At 42.4% G+C, this 17,234-nt stretch overlaps 1 protein-coding gene across 8 annotated transcripts in view; it reads right to left on the reverse strand.

Annotated features, from left to right (window-relative positions):
* LOC137370106 (TPR and ankyrin repeat-containing protein 1-like) overlaps positions 1 to 17,234 on the reverse strand; it is a 113,229-nt gene that overhangs the window by 4,775 nt on the left and 91,220 nt on the right. For all 8 annotated transcript variants that reach the window (XM_068032264.1, XM_068032261.1, XM_068032263.1 and 5 more), the window contains 2 exons: positions 12,310 to 12,455; positions 1,180 to 4,235 (listed from right to left, as the gene is read on the reverse strand). In XM_068032264.1, coding sequence (XP_067888365.1) covers positions 1,180 to 4,235; positions 12,310 to 12,455 — 3,202 coding nt within the window. The remainder of the gene's footprint in view (positions 1 to 1,179; positions 4,236 to 12,309; positions 12,456 to 17,234) is intronic.

Here is a 17,234-nt window from a genome sequence, read left to right on the forward strand (position 1 = left end):
TACATATTTAAATCTTAAATTTCAGTGTCACTATTGAAAACAAAAAAAAAAGACAAGGGAGGTTTATTGTTTCAAATGGCATTTATTTTTTACTCAAAAATTATTGTAAAACGCTGACTATAAACATGTCATCCTCTTTACTCAATGAAGCCAGCATACAGAATTTGGCTACCCAATTATTTCACTTGCTGTGTTGCAGTAATGGTTCTGGCTGTTTTTGATTTGCTCATTCTAGCATTCTCACTCGTCTAATAATACTAGAGACTGCTTTTCTCAAAACTGCATCGGAAGCCCTCCCTCATCAGCAAGTTGAGCCTTGTGTCAATCAATAAATGTGCAATATTTGCAAAATGGCTGATTTCACGGAAGATCCAAGATTTCATGGTGCGTGACACATTTTTCACTGCCCTGTAATGGGTAGGGCCCTATCCATAGACTTGCAAACTTTTCCCTTTTAAATGCATATCTGGCTTCCTTTTGAAAGTTACTGTTGAATCAGCTTCCACCAACCTTTCAGGCAATGCAACTCAGTGAGGAAAAAAGATTTCATCTCTTCTCCCTGGCTTTTTTTGCTAATTATCTTAAATCTGGGCCCTTTGGTTACCGACCTTCCTGCCACTGGAAGAAGTCCTCCCCTATCTAACTCTAACAAAACCCCTCATATAATTTTGAGCACCACTGTTAAATCTCTCTTTAATCATCTTTTCTCTAAAGAGAACAATCTCAGCTTCTTTCATTCAAGAGGAGTAACTGTTTCCACTTGCAGGAGGATTGGTGACCAAAGGACCCAGATTTAAGTTAAATTGGCAAAAGGACCTGGGGAAAGAAGAGCAGAATTATTTTGACGCAGCAAGTTGTTACGACATGGAGCGCATTGCATAAATGGATGATGGAAGCAGAGTTAACAATGACTTCCAAAAATGAATTGGATGTATACTTGAAAAGAAAAAAAATTGCTGGGCAATGGGTAAAGAGCAGAGGTGTGGAACTAATTGAGCAGGTCTTTCAACAATGGGCCAAATGGCCTCCTTCTGCACTGTAAGATTTTAAGATTACATGATTAAGCTGTCAACAATTAATCAGAAAACTACAAATCAAGTACTTGTCCTTAAAAGCATATTGTCCATTTCAAGGGGAATAAAGAAAAATGTTAGCTAATTCTAAAGAGAAATACATTACCTTTTACCCAGGTCTTGTGCTTGTAGATACTGTCTATTGAATCTACAATTACATCAATACTGCTCTTCAGTTTTCCATACATCACTTTCAATAGTTCTTTAGATGTCAAATGATCTGTTGCCATTTCCTCAAGACAGTGCAGCACACTTCTGCCTTTGCCCATGACAGGTTCCACAGATCCTCTGAAGTAAGCCAAGTAAGCATTGTAGGCAACTTCTTTCTTTATGTGCTCTTCAAGTCTCCTGTGGGTTTCAAAACATTTGCGTAAGCATGATGTTTTACTCTCTTCTTCACCTTCATTCTCTTCCCAGTTTTCTGAGATCTGGTTAGTAGCTTCTTCACATTCCTGCTCCCGACAAAGGTCTGCATAGCTTTTAGAGCCTCTAGCAAATTTCACTCCACAAATATCACACTGCGTCTCATCTATTTGGGCCTCTCTGAAGTTGCTGGGAACCTCTGTTTTTTGTTGGGCAATATCTGAAACAGCTTGTGTCAAGATCGTTAGCAGGTATTTGCACACACTAATTACATGTAGTAAACACTTCCATTTCCTTCTCACGTTTGCTTTCATCTGCAATTTAGAAGCTATGTCCTGGAGATGATCATCTTTTTCTTCAAGATACTGAGCAACGTCAGGAGCATTATAGTCTTCCTCTGGAATGAGAATAATTTCATCGATGTTTGTTCGATATTCACCAGTAAATCTTTCAACATGAATGTTCTGAAAGTAAATACCCCGCACTGAACCACAGCCAGAGTGGTGGTCCCATTTCCAGATGCAGTCGTGCAAATACTCATCATCTCTCTTACTCAGCAACTCCTGAAGGGTGTTCACCACATCTTTAACACTTTGTGCTCTATTAACTTTTTCAACAAGATCTACAAGTCTTGCTGGAACCTTTGACCTATGGTCTTGGGTGATTTCTATCAACTTTTTCTCCACCTTCCTGAAATTATATCTGATCACCCTTTCCATCCGAGGTTCCAGAATATGTTGTGCATTGACCAACATCACCACACACAGAACCACTGTTCTCTCTGCCTCTCCTGAAGAAGTATAATCTGGATCACTGAAGGCATCCAAAAGTACATTGAAGTCATTGCTCTGCTCACCACACAAGACTCTGACCAGGAAGGACAAATGTTGCTTCATTTTATGAATCACTTTGGGTACATCCTTTGGCTTGTATTCATTTATGATGCTAAAGGCATCTTTGGGCTTTTTGCGTTTGACTTGAAGTTTAAACATGAAGTTCCAGTAATGAAGAAGAGCTATAAAGCTCCTTGGGAGACAGACGACAAGGTTCTTTGTGATATGCATAAGGATAGAACAACATAAAACAAACTGGAATTCAAGCAATGTGACAGTGTTGGCTATACTTGGGATAAGGGGATCAACACATCTCCTAACCAGTACATTCATGAACCGGTAGAAGTTGTGAATGCATTGCTCTGGATCAGAGTACTCATAAAAATCTTTCATAGATGTAACCAGAAGCCTGAAAATACATAAATGTAATGTATCGGTAGGCAACATCCCAAGCTTGCCTTTTAGGGCTCTATGTTTCCTCCTTTGATCATGAACATCTGTGCCTTTTTCACATTTCCTTCGTTCAGAGTCATATGCTTGTTCTTCTTTTAACAGCAGTTCTTCAATCTTCTTGGGGTAGTCACAAGTTAGAAGGTAAATCTGTTGGATCTGTACCCACAAGTCTGTTGATTCTCTTCGTTTCTGAACTGAGGAACATTCAAAACAAGATGATATGTACTCTCTCAGTACAGACCTGAAGCTTGGAAAGTTAATTGTCTTCACTAATCCCAAGACATCCCAGCAAGCACCAGCGTTCTTGGATAGTACAGTCAGATGAAAATGTTTTGGATAAAAAGCATTCAGTAGAGAGTTACATAAAGCATATTGGTCTCCAGTGAGAATATCTCCAATTTTTTCAACTTCTGGAAAGGTCTCTATGGGATAGAAACATTTGGCTTCCAGCAAGATTCCATTTAGAACAGTCAGATACAGCTTGGCTTCAAGTGAATATTTTGCTTCATCCCTTTTCAAAAAAAGATGATAATCTTGACAGGAAGGAGACCTACAGGGCAAGCCACAGATAAACTTCGGACAAACATCTGGAATACTCTGTCCCGCTGACTTAATTTTTTCAGCAAAGTCACAAAGACGAAGCAATAAGTGCTTCTTTAGTGCAAATCTTACATTTTTAATTTCACATTTGTAAAAGTTGCCTTGCTTCTCATTTAGATCTGGGTCAAAATCCAGCTGCAAAATTCTCACTCCTTCATACAGTGGAATTCTGCCGTACGTGACATCTAATGGTAAAATTCCAAAAAATGCATAGCAAGCTTTGACCATCTCTTTCGCGGCATTGTTCTGGGGATAATCAAGAGCTTTCACCAACTGCACCAACATCTCCAGACAAGTCAATGATTGTTCAAAATCTGACAAAGCTTCGGGGTCTTTCTGTAGTAAACAAAAGAGGCTCTCCACAGCTCCAGCACTGTTATTTTCACGAACAAAAATGTCAAAAGCTGCTCTGACCAGATTGCTCTCTTTAATTAGAAGGCCTTTTAGTAGTATGGCTTCTGCTATATCGGAGGACTGTTGTTTTCTGATTTTGAAGAGAGCGATTGCTTCATCCAGCACTTCTTGGATACATTTTTTGTCTGAGACTTTTATCTCTTCTCTTTTGCTTTCTTTGAGTAGACTCACTCGGGCCGCAGCAACAAGGCATTCAGCTTGAAATTCCTTCTTATTTGAAAGCCTTGCTGCTTCTTGGAGCTTTCCATGCTCTCGCATCAAAATGGCAGCTTCCTCCTCCCGCTTCTGGCTTTTCAAGAGGTCAGCTGCTTGAGGCAAACACTTGTTTGACTTGAGGAAAACTAGCTGGTCTTCAGGGTCAAGGTAAGACAAGGGGTCCATCATTTCAGTGAGTTTGTTCTCCCTCAGATACTTGGCAGCAGCCTCTAAACGGAACTGATCTACAGAGTATGGAAGCTTTGTGAAAGACTGATTCTTTTTACGAAGTATCTCTTCAAATCTAGAAATTAAAACAGAAAGACTTGTACATTAAAACATTGCTGTGGGGATTTATCAGTGTTCAAAGCAGAAGTGTGAATGCACATTTTATATGATTATCATTTAGCTAGCTTTGCATCTGAAGTCACCAGAAGAAGATGCTGCCAGTGTTACAGTAAAGGAGGTGGTAGAGAAATTGGATATAACAGAAATAAAGAAGAAGCCCTAAAGTGGTTGGCAGCACATAAGGTAGAAAAGTCACCTGGTCCAGATGGATACCTCCTAAGTTGTTGAGGAAAATAAGGGTGACAATAGTTGAGGGTCTGGCTACAATTTTCCATGCTCCTTGGACATGGCATTGATGTCAGAAGACTGGAGGGTTGTAAATGTCAAACCTTGTTTAAAAAATAAAGAGGGATAAACCAGGTAACTAATGAACAAGCAGCCTAACATTGGTGGTGGGGAAACTTCTAGAGATAACAAACCAGGACTAAATGAATCGTCACTTGGAAGAACATAAACATTGTCCAACACATATTTATTGAAGGTAAATTGTTTCTGACTAACTTGATTTGAATTCTTCAACAAAATAATGAACAGAGTCGATGAAGGTAGTGCAGTTGATGTTGTGCACATGGACATTCAGAAGGCATTTGAAAAAGTGTTACATAATAGACTTGCAAGCAAAATCGAAGACCATGGGATTAAAAAGGTGGAGTTGCAGCACAGATAGGAAATTGGCTGAGAGACAGAAAGCAGAGTAGTAGTATTTAAGGAAGGATGTAAATGCGTTGGAAGCAGCTCAGAGAAGGTTTACTAGACTAATACCTGGAATGGGCGGGTTGTCTTATGAGGAAAGGTTGGACAGGTGGAGTTTGGAAGAGTAAGAGGCGACTTGACTGAAACATAAGATGCTGAGGGGTCTTCACAGGTTGAATGTGGAAAGGACGTTTCCTCTTGTGGGAGAATCTAGTACCAGGAGTCACTGTTTAAAAATAAGGAGTCGCCCATTTAAGACAGAGATGAGGAGAAATGTTTTCTCAGAGTGTCGTGATTCTTTGGAACTCTCTTCCTCAAAAAGTGGTGGAAGCGGAGCCTTTAAATATTTTTAAGGCAGAGGTAGATAGATTCTTGATAAGCAGTGGGGGGGTGAAAGGTTATCTGGGGCAGGCGGGAATGTGGAGTTGAGTTACAATCAGATTAGCCATGATCTTGATAAATGGCAGAGCAGGCTCAATGGGCCGATTGGCCTATTCCTGCTCCTAATTCGTATGTATCCAGAGGACCACACTGAAGATAATTTGCAGAACAGTGAGGGGGGAAGATGAAGTGAAATTTTTCTTACTCAACAAGATATGATGTGGAATTTACTGAAAAGATGATGAAAACAGATTCAATGATAACCTTCAACAGGGAACTTGATATTTTTTTTTTAAATTGCAGGGCTGCAAGGAAAGGGGAGAGTGGGACAGATTGGTCTCTGTTTCAGATAGCCAGCATGATGGGCTGAATGGCCTCCTTTCGTGCTGTATAAGAACATAAGAAATAGAAGCAGCAGTAGGCCAGAGCTGTCTCCGCCATTCAATAGGATCATATCTGAACTTTTACATCAGTACCACGATCTTGCTTGATCTCCATGTCCCCTGATTCTCATAGTGCCCAGAAATCTATCAACACTAGTCTTGAATGTACTCAATGCACCCACAGCCCTCTGGGATAGAGTTCTGAAGATGATGCTATGATTCTAGTTGAGCCTTGGTACAGTGGTAACACTGTTACCTCTGAATCAGAGGGTTCAAGCCCCACTCCAGAAACTTCAGTGCAAAATCCAGGCTGACACTTTGCTACAGTACTGAGGGACTGCTGCATGGTCGGAGATGCCATCTTTCAGAGGAGACACTTAACCAAAGTTGTAAAAGATCTTATGGTGCTTCTTGAAGAGCAGCAGCAGAGGTCTTCCATTGTGTGGCTAACATTTATCCCTCAACCAACATGACTAATACAGATTGTCTGGTCAATAACCTGTTCGTGGGGCCTTGTTGTGCACAAATTGGCTGCTGCATTTCCCTCCTTAACAACAGCTACAATACGACATTTCTTAAAACAAATTTTGGGGAAAAGCAATTAAGATGGAGGAACTGCTTGTTCATATATCAAAAAAGGAAAGATAAGTAAAAGACCAAAGGCCACATTAGCCCTGTCAGATTTAAATCCTGTTCTACGTGGGAACTCCAGTAAGCTTCTTGCGTCCTGGACAACCACATGTGCAGGAAGTGTTGTCAGCTGGAGGAGCTCGAGCTTCTGGTTTCTCGAGTAGCTGGCATCACTGTGCTGCATCTGCCAGGCTGAGAGCTACGTGCATAGCACATTTCTAGAGGTTGTCACCCTGCAGCTTAAGAGCGTGCAGGCAGAGAGGGAATGGATGGCCGCCAGACAGTCAAGCAGGACCAGTTAGTGCAAGAGTCCCCTGAGTGCATCTTGCTCTCCAACCAGTATTCAGTTCAGTTAAATACTTGTGAGGGTAATAGTTCCTTTAGGGAACACAGCCTGAGCAAAGGTTACAGCAATATGGGTGGCTCAGCTGTGCAGTGGGGGTGAAGGAAGGTCAGTAAAACAATTATGGTAGGAGATCCAATAGTTAGAGGAAGAGAATGGTGTTTCTGCTGCCACAGATGTGACTCCAGGATGGTATGTTGCCTCCCTAGTGCCAAGGTCAAAAATGTCACGGAGCGGCAGAGAAACACTGAGGTGGGAAAGTAAAATAGTCAGAGATCATGGTCCATATCAGTACCAATGACATAGACCGAAACAGGGATAAGGTCCTGCAGGCAGATTTTTAGGAAGCTAGCAAAGAAGTTAAAAAGTAGGACCTCAGAGGTAGTAATCTCCAGATTACTCCCAGTGCCACTTGCCACTGAGTACAGAAATAGAAGGATAGTACAGCAGAATATGTGGCTGGGGAGATGGTGCAGCAGGGAGGCCTTTAGATTCCTGGGGTACTGGAAATGAATCTGGGGAAGGTTGGACCCGCATGGGTGGAACCTCAACGGGGTCGGGACCAATATTGTGGTGACAAGATTTTTTTTTTTTAAGTGCTATTGGCAGGGGGATGGGAACCTAAGGTAGATTCAGAAAGAAGAGAAGCAACACTGGAAATAGAAAGCAGATCAGTAAGCGAGTGTGGAAAGTTGAGGAAACAGAGGGCTAGAAAATAGACAACAAAGGAGATGTTCAGTGATTAGGGGTATATACTTCAATGCAAGGAGTCCAGTGAATAAGGGAGATGAGCTAAGGCCATAGGTAGATACTTGGAAATATGATATTGAAGATACTGAAACATAGCTTAAAAGGGCAGGAATGGCAGCTCAACATTCTGGGTTATAGGGTTTTCAAACAGGATAAGTGGGGGGGGGGGGGGGGGGGGGTTAAAAATGAGGGAAAGGTTGCAGTTTTGGTCAAAGAAACAATCTCAGCTGGGAGGAAGAATGATGTGTAGAAGCAGCAAATAAGGCCATAGGGGTTGAACTGAGGAACAAAAAAGGGGTAATCACATGCTGGGAACATACTATATATAGACTGTCAAATAGTCAGGGGGAGATAGAAAAGCAAATATGCAGGTAAATTGCAGAGAAATGCAGAAACAAAAGAGCAGTAATAGTGGGGGACTTCAAATTCCCTAATATTAACTGGGATAAACTCAAAGACAAAAGTATAGAGGAAGTAGAATTCTTAAAAAGCATTAAGAACCTTTTCTTAGCCAGTATGCAGCAAGCCCAAGAGAAGGGGCAGTTCTGCACTTAGTTTTAGGGAATGAAGCTGGGCAGGTGGTTGAGTATATTAGTGATACTGACCATAATTCAGTTAGATTTAGAGTAGTTATGAGAAAGGATGAAGATAGTCCAATAGTAAAAGCTTTAAATTGAGAAAAGGCCAATGTTACTAAGCTGAGATGTAATTTGGCAAAAGTGGACTGGAAACAGCTGCTCAAAGATAATTCAGTGTCAGAGCAGTAGGAGACATTTAAGGAGGAGATAAAGAGGGTTCAAAACAAATATGCTCCCACAAAGAAAAAGGGACTCCCAAATCTGGACCACTCTGGATGCCAAAGACCAGAGTTGGATGAGGCAAAAAAAAGAAATCTATGTCAGATACTAAAAGCTCAATAATGCAGAAAGCCTAGAGGTGTGTAGAAAATGCAAGGGTGAAATTAAAAAGGAAATTAAGAAAGCAAAGAAAGAAAATGAAAAAATACTGGCAAATAAAATCAAGGAACTCCAAAGATGCTTTATAAACAGATAAAGAGCAAGAGGAAAACTAAGGAAAAAGTAGACCACATCAGAAATCAAAAAGGTAACTTCTTGTGTGGAGATGCAAGACGTGGGCATGGTTCTTAATGAATACTTTGGGCTGGATTTTACAGCCCTCCCGACGTTGGGGGTCACGGCAGGGGGAGCTAGAAAATGCCTTTGGGAGAGGCCCGCCACGGGCCTCGATGACGGGAAGGCCCGGCCCAATATTGCTGGCGGTGGAGAGGCCTTGTGATGCACCTCTGTCCCCGCCGCTCAGCGACGGGACCAAAATTTACATAAGCAAATTTTTTAAATACCTGCATTAATGAGCATCCCGCTCCAGACGTCTGTGCCGCACCGATATTAGTGCCAGTGGCCGGCACTCCAGCACCATCGGATCTCCGTTCAGAGATCCGAGGCATAACACTGATGGGGAGAGGAGAGTATGTACGTTTTGCTGTGTGGGGAGAGGTGGGTGGTGGAAGTGGGGTCAATCTATTCTGATTGGTCTAGGGGATGGTAGGAAGGGGTTGAAGGTAAAAGTTTATAAACTTTGGGGGTGGGGGAAAGGTCAGGTACAGAAGGTACCTTTGGGGGTGAGGGGGAAGAGGGCAAGGAATGAACTGTATGGTTATTGGGGGGTAGGGTGTGGAGTGGGAGAGGGGCTAGAAACATTAATTTAATTTTTCTAATTACACTTAACATTGCTATATCTTTAAATATTTAAGTTGAAGGGCTCAGAGCCTTTAAAAATGACATCAGCACCTGTGCAGTGGCACGGACGCAGTTGCTGGGTCGGAACGCCCGCCCCCCTCCATGTCATCTGGGGGGGGGGGGGGGGGGGGTCCACCTCAGCCATTTAAATGAGCCACTGCATTTAATATCGTGGCGGTTCCACGACAAGCGGTCCACACATGTGGACCGCCATAGTTTATGGCACCTTTGTGCCTGTTTCCACAAAAGTGGGAAGAAGCAGATATTTTAGTTAAGGAGGAGTATGAAATATTGAATGGGATAAACAACATGAGGGAAAGAGTATTAATGATCAAATGTATCCCAGGTTGCGAAGGGAAGACATATCGGAAGCTCTATCGTTTTCTAATTCTCTCTGGCTACAGGCATGATGCCGGAGGACTGGAGGAACTAGTAATGTTGTAACTCGTTTTAAAAAGGGAGGAAGGGATAGCCCATGTAATTGCAGGCCAGTCAGCCTAACCTGAGTGGTGGGCAAATTAATGGAAAAAATTCTGAGAGACAGTGTAAGTCATCATTTAGAAAGGCATGAGATTCATCAAGGACAGCTAGCATGGACTTACTAAGGGTAGATCCTGCCTGACTAACTTGATTGAATATCTTGAAGAGGTAACAGGAAGGATCGATGAGGGTAGCACATTTGATGTAGTCTATATGGATATTCGCAAGGCTTTTGACAGGTCCCACATGGTAGACTGATCAGAAAAGTAAAAGCCCATGGGATACAAGGGAAAAAGTGGCAAGTTAGATCCAAAATCGGCTCAATCGTAGGAAACAAAGGGTTATGGGCAACGGGTATTTATGTGACTGGAAGGCTGTTTCCAGTGGGGATTCACAAGGTTCAGTACTGGGTAGCTTGTTGTTCGTAGTATGTATCAATGATTTAGACTTACATTTAGGGGGCATGATTAAGAAGTTTGCAGACGATACAAAAATTGGCTGTGTGGTGACAGTTAGGAAGAAAGTTGTAAACTGTAGGAACATATCAACAGACTGGTCAGGTGGGCAGAAAAGTTGCAAATGGAATACCATCCAGAGAAGTGTGAGGTAATGTATTTCAGGAGGACAAATAAGTCAAAAGAATACACAATAAGTGGTAGGATACTGAGAAGTGCAGAGGAACAGAGGGACCTTGGAGTGCATGTCCGCAGATCCTTGAAGATAGCAGTACAAGGAGATAAGATAGTCAAGAAAGCATACGAAATATCTTCCTTTATTGGCCAAGGCATAGAGTATAAGAGCAGAGAGATTATATTTGAACTGTAAAACACTATAGAAACTGCAGCTAGAGTACTGTGTACAATTCTGGTCGCCGCCTTACAGGAAGGATGTAGTCACAGAGAAGATTTATGAGGCTGCTGGCAGAAATGGAGAATTTTAGCTATGAAGAATGATTGGATAGACAGGGTTGTTTTCTTTGGAACAGAGTAGGCTGAGGGGAGATTTAATGGAGGTGTATAAAATTATAGATAAAGTGGATGGGAAGAACCTATTTCCATTAGCAGTGAGGTCAATAACCAGGGTGGGAAGGGGTGGGGGGGGGGGGCATAGATTTAAAGTCATTGGTGGAAGGATTAGAGGGGAGTCAAGGAGTAATTTTTCACCCAGAGGATGGAGGAGATCTGGAACTCATTGCTTGAAAGGGTGGTAGAGGCAGAAACCCTCATCGCATTTAAAAAATAGCTCGAATATGCACCTGGCGTGCTGTAATCTACAGGTCTATTGTCCAAGAGCTGGAAGATAGGATTAGGCTGGATAGCTCTTTCTCAGCTGGCATGGACACAAAGGGCTGAACGGCCTCAATCTCTGCTGTAAATTTTTCTATGTTTCAATGGCTTTAAAGAAAAGAATCACATGTTCACACAAATCCAAGGTTTCTGACATTAGTTTGCATGGAACTGAATTCAAATCCCAATCAACAGTTACCTGAGCAAAACAGACAGAAAGCTGCAGCTTTTTTCATAAACCAAAGATCATGCAACATCCCTTAACTATTGTTTCCACTAGGGACTGGCAGAAAACAGCAATACAGACTTTGCATGAACAGCAGCCTTTATAAGCATCGCACATATGCCAATGTGCTGAAAATGTGAATTGTGCAATGTAACCCTTCAAGTTGAAGGCATCACGGTGGTCAGCAGGACAACTAGCAGAGGCTGCAGCACATCTTACTTCTCCAAGGTCCAACCGAGAGATCCCGATGACTCAAGTTGTAATGACTGGGGCGTAGGCAGGTGCTGTGCCATATTCAAGAATCAACCCGAGATAAGAGACCCTCTACCCATCTAGATGAGCTGATCAATACAGAATTAGCAGATAGGTCCACAAACTGTGCTTTCCTCAGCTAAAAAAGAGGAGGAACAACTGCAATGATGTATTTATGCCTGAATCTTGTGAAAATGAACCTCACTGCTAACAGATTAGCCAGAATTTTATACCACAAAGAATAAGTGCCAGAATAAGAAAAAGCACAAGGCCTTTAAAAAGCCTAATGCACTGAGCTAACTTGAAAAGATGTGGGTCTCTCCCAGGAGAGTACATAACTGATGGTGGGCAGGTGTGCTGGGTGCCTAACTGTGATGCTTAAGGTGTTGTGGTTCTGTGGTGCAGGCTTGAAGCCCCATCAATTTCAATGTTCTAAAGGCCGTTGTGCCTGCAGTCTGTCCCAGTGCTTCTTTCTGATAGGTGTGTCTGGACAGGCTGGTGACTCAGTGTCCCCGACACCCCCACGAGTGCCTGCCCCACCCATCTTTTTACATACACAAGTGAGGCTCCCATCTGCTTCGGACAGAAAAGCAGGACCGAAAACCAATTGGAATTTGACAGAATTTGTTCCTGCTAGACATCTTGACCTCTATCAACCCACTGTACCTCAAAGACAATAAACAAAAAAATAAAAAATAAAAAGGCAAGTGTTTGAATAACATTTTTACATCGGATGGTAAGAAATAAGATTCCAATAGCAGTATCACTTTTTTAAAAAAACCTCAAGAAAGATGCATATAGTTGTATTCAGAAGAAACAAACATCAGATTGTGAGTGTCTGAATATTACCTTTCTACAGCCAGAGCAGCTTCATTGTACAATTCACCACGACAGAGCATTTTGAGCGCCAATTCAAATTTTTGCAGTTGCTCAAAGCATCTTGCAGATTGTCTGTAACACTGAGCTTTTCTGTACAAGCAAGCTGCATCTCCCACCTTATAGATAAATGGAGGAAAAAAGAAAATGAGCCTGAACATTAAGTTGCACATTTAATTGTCTGCACTGAGAGCTTGTGACTCTGGTGAGAGGGAGTTTTACAGGTTCACTTCTATCTATAGGCTAGTTTTTTTTTCTTCAATTTAGCCATTAACTGAAAATTACTCAAGTTGAGAGAAGTTAAGTTTTATTTCAGCCTTAATACAGGGATATATACAAGCTCTTTGGGAGCAACTGCAGCTAGTTACTTAGGTAGCTGGTTTAAATGGGTTTTCAGAAGCTTGAATCAGTTGTTTTTCAGAAAGTATAAAAGCCAGGTTTCCTCAGTGCATTTTGATCTGCACTGAGTGCTGCTGTGAATGCACAGTGTAAAGCGGGAGTTTGGTGCGTGAGGGGCTTCGATGAGGGAGGTGCTCCTTTCTTTTTCTACCTTTTTTTCAGCCTCCAGTAGCTGGCTCTTATTTTGGTACAGGAGAAGAAGCTGATTGGTGAGTAACTAATAATTATTCTAATTGTAATAAATAGATTTTAAAGTTACGGTCTGGCAGGTCAGCACAGCCAAGTGGAATGTACATCCTGTGGTATGTGGGAAGTCATGGACGCACCATGTGCCCTAGACAACCTCATCTGCAGGAAGTGTCACTGGCTGCAGAAGCCTGAGCTCCGGGTTTTGGAACTCAAGCGGCTGGTGGGAGTCACTGTTGTGCATCCACGTGGCAGAGGACTATGTGGATAGCATGTTTGAGGAGGTGGTCACACCGCAGGTCAGGAGCATGTACGCTGAGAGGGAATGAGTGGCTGCTAGTCAGTCTCAGAGGACCAGGCAGGTAGTGCAGGAATCTCCTGAGTCTATCTTGCTTGCTAATCGGTTTTCCATTTTGGATACTGGTGAGGGTGTTAGTTCCTCAGGGGAGTGCAGCCAGAGCAAAGTCTGTGGCACCACAGGTTGCTCAGCTGCACACGAGGGAAGGAAGAACAGTGGATGAGCAATAGAGATAAGAGATTCCATGGTCAGGGGATCAGACAGGCACTTCTGTGGCAGTAAATGTGACTAGGATGGTGTGTTGCCTCCCTGGTACCAGGGTCAAGGATGTCACGGAGCGGCTGCAGGATATTCTTCTGGGGGAGGGTGACCAGCCAGAGTTCGTGGTCCACATTGGTACCAATGACATAGGTAGGAAGAGGGATGAGATCCTGAAAGCAGATTTTAGGGAGTTAGGAAGGAAATTAAAAAGCAGGACCTCAAAAGCAGTAATCTCAGGATTAGTCCCAGTGCCACGTGCTAGTGAGAACAGGGATAAGAGGAATGATTGATTGAACACGTGGCTGGAGAATTGGTGTAGGAAGGAGGGCTTCAGATTTGAGGCATTGGGACCGGTTCTGGGGCAGGTGGGGCCTGTACAAGTTGGACGGGCTATACCTTAACAGAACCGGAACTAATATCTGCACAGGGAGATTTGCTAGTGCTTCTGAGGAGTGTTTAAACTGGTTTGTCAGGGGGAATGGGAACCTGAGGGGTAACTCAAATTGGATGGAAGTAAAACTGGTAACAGGAAATAGAAAAGTAGCAGATGAAACAAAGGCAAGCATCAACGAGGCTTAGAATGTAGAACAATGTCAAAAAAGATAAAGTTAAGGGCACTCTACCTGAATGCACGCAGCATTCACAACAAGGTAGATGATTTAAAGACACAAATAGAGGTAAGTGGGTTTTATCTAATTGCCATTACGGAAACGTGGCTACAGGGTGACCAAGATTAGGAATTGAATATTCAAGGGTATTCGATATTTAGGAAGGACAGGCAAAAAGGAAAGGAGGTGGCGTTGTGCTGATAATAAGGGATGGGATCAGTACATTAGTACGGGAGTATCTCAGATTGGAAGAACAAAACAGAATCATGGAAAGTTTAAGGCACAGACAGAGGCCACTTGGCCCATCGCATCTGTGCCGGCCGAAAAACGATCCACCTAATACTGCACTTGAGATGCATATTCTTTTGAATGAGTTGAGGATCTTTGCCTCAACTACCCTTTCAGGCAGTGAGTTCCAGACCCCCACCACCCTCTGGGTGGAAATGTCTTTCCTCATCTCCGCTCTAATTTTTCGACCAATCACTTTAAATCTATGCCCCCTCGTCACTGACCTCTCCGCTAAGGTGAATAGATCCTTCACCTCCACTCTATCCAGGCAGCTCAAAATTTCGTACATTTCAATCAGATCTCCCCTCAGCCTTCTCTCTTCCAAGGAGAACAACCCCAGCCTATCCAATCTTTCCTCATTGCTGCATTTTCCAGTCCCGGCAACATCCACGTAAATCTCCTCTGTACCCTCTCTAGTGCAATTACATCCTTTCTGTAATGAGGTGACCAGAACTGCACACAGTACTCAAGTTGTGGCCCAACCAATGAGTTATACAGTTCCAGCATAACCTCCCTGCTTTTATATTCAATACCTCGGCTAATAAAGGAAAGGATTCCGTATGCAGCTTACAGCTATTCTCCTCGCTATCTACCACATGGCCAATCTCTGTGTCTCTGCGAACTTCTTGATCGTGTCCCCTACATTTACATCCAAATTGTTCTTCTATACCACAAAAAGCAGGGGACCCAGTACTGAGTTAATGTGGAATCTATTTGGGTGGAGCTAAGAAACAGCAAGGGGCAGCAAACATTGGTAGGAGTTGTTTATAGACCACCAAGCAGTAGTGGTAGTGTGGGGCATGGCATTAATCAGGAGATTAGAGAAGCATGTAGCATGGGTAACACAGTAATCATGGGTGATTTCAATCTGCATATAGACTGGGTAAACCTAATGAGCACTAATGCCATGGAGGAAGAGTTTCTGGAGTGTTAAGGATGGTTTTCTAGAGCAGTATGTCGAGGAACTGACTAGAAAACAGTCCATTTTAGATCTGGTATTATGTAATGAGAAAGGGCTAATTAATAATCTTATTTTAAAAGAACCTTTAGGGATGAGTGACCATAATATGATAGAATTCTACATTATGTTTGAAAGTGAGGTAGTTCAATCTGACGCCAGGGTGTTAAATCTGAACAAAGGAAATTATGAAGGTATGAGGGACAAATTGGCTGAGGTGGATTGGGAAAATACATTAAAAGGTATGACAGTACATAGGCAGTGGACAATCTTTAAAGAACTACATAGTTTACAGCAACTACACATTCCTTCAAGGCACAAAAACCCAAAAAGAGAAGGCAGTGAACGGTGGCTAACAAAGGAAGTTAAGGAACATATTAGATAGAAAGAAATGGTCTATAAAGTTGCTGGAAATAGTAGTAAACCTGAGGATTAGGAGGATTTTAGAATACAGCAAAGGAGGACTGATAAAAGGGAGTACAGAATATGAATGTAAACTAGCAAAAAACATAAAAATGGACTGTAAAAGCTTCCATAGGTACAGAAAAAGTAAACGGTTGGCTAAGACACATGTGGGTCCATTACAGGCAGAGTTAGGAGAATTTATAATGGGGAATAGAGAAATGGCAAAGAACTAAAATGATTACTTTGTGTCTGTCTTCACTGAGGAAGATACAAGAAATCTCCCAGAATTAGAAATCCAAGGAACATGGAAAATTAGGAATTGAAGGAAATTAGTATTAGTAAGAAGGTTGTATTGGAGAAATTAATGGGGCTGAAAGTTGATAAGTCCCGGGGCCTGATATTCTACATCCCAGAGTGTTGAAAGAGGTAACTATGGAGATAGTGGATGGATCTATAGCTTCTGGAACGGTTCCTGCAGACTGGAAGGCAGTAAATGTCACCCCACTATTTAAGAAAGGAGGGAGGCAGAAAACAGGTAATTACAGACCTGTTAGCCTTACATCAGTAGTAGGGAAAATGCTAGAATCTATTCTAAAGGATGTGATAAATGGACACTTGGATAATAATCTGACTGGGCATAGTCAACATGGATCATGGATTTATGAATGGGAAATCATTTTTGACAAAGCTGTTGGGAGTTTTTTTTGAAGATGTTACGAACAGAATTGATAAAGGGGAGTCAGTGGACGTAGTATATTTGGATTTTCAGAAGGCTTTTGAAAAGTCACCCACAGGAGATTGGTTAGCAAAATTAAAGCACATGGGTTAGGAGGTAATATACTGGCATGGAGTAAGGATTGGTTAACAGGCAGAAAACAGAGAGTAGGAATAAACGGGCCATTCTCACGTTGGCAGGCTGTGACTAGTGGGGTACCGCAAGGATCAGTACTTGGGCCCCAGCTGTTCACAATACATATCAATGATTTGGATGCGGGGACCAAATGTAATAATTCCAAGTTCACAGATAACACAAAACTAGGTGGGAATGTGTGTTGTGAGGAAGATGCAAAGTGGCTTCAAGGGGATTTGGTCTGACATCTTCAGTGGGAAAGACCATGGCAGATGGAATATAATGTGGAAAAATGTGAGGTTGTCCACTTTGGTAGGAGGAATAGATGTGCAGAGTATTTCCTAATTGGTAAGAGATTAGAAAGTGTACAAAGGAACCTGGGTGTCCTCGTCAGTAAGTCACTGGAACCCAATATGCAGGTGCAGCAAGCAATTAGGAAGACAATGGTATGTTAGCCTTTATTGCAAGAGGATTTGAGTACAGGAGTAGTGAAGTCTTGCTTCGATTATATAGAACCTTGGTTAGACTGCACCTGGAGTACTGTGTGAAGTTTTGGTCCCCTTACCTTAAGATATTATTGCCATAGAGTGAGTGCAATGAAGGTTCACCAGACTTGTTCCCAGGACAGCGGGACTGTCCTATGGA

Source organism: Heterodontus francisci, chromosome 5, assembly GCF_036365525.1.
Source record: "Heterodontus francisci isolate sHetFra1 chromosome 5, sHetFra1.hap1, whole genome shotgun sequence".
Classification (NCBI taxonomy): domain Eukaryota; kingdom Metazoa; phylum Chordata; class Chondrichthyes; order Heterodontiformes; family Heterodontidae; genus Heterodontus; species Heterodontus francisci.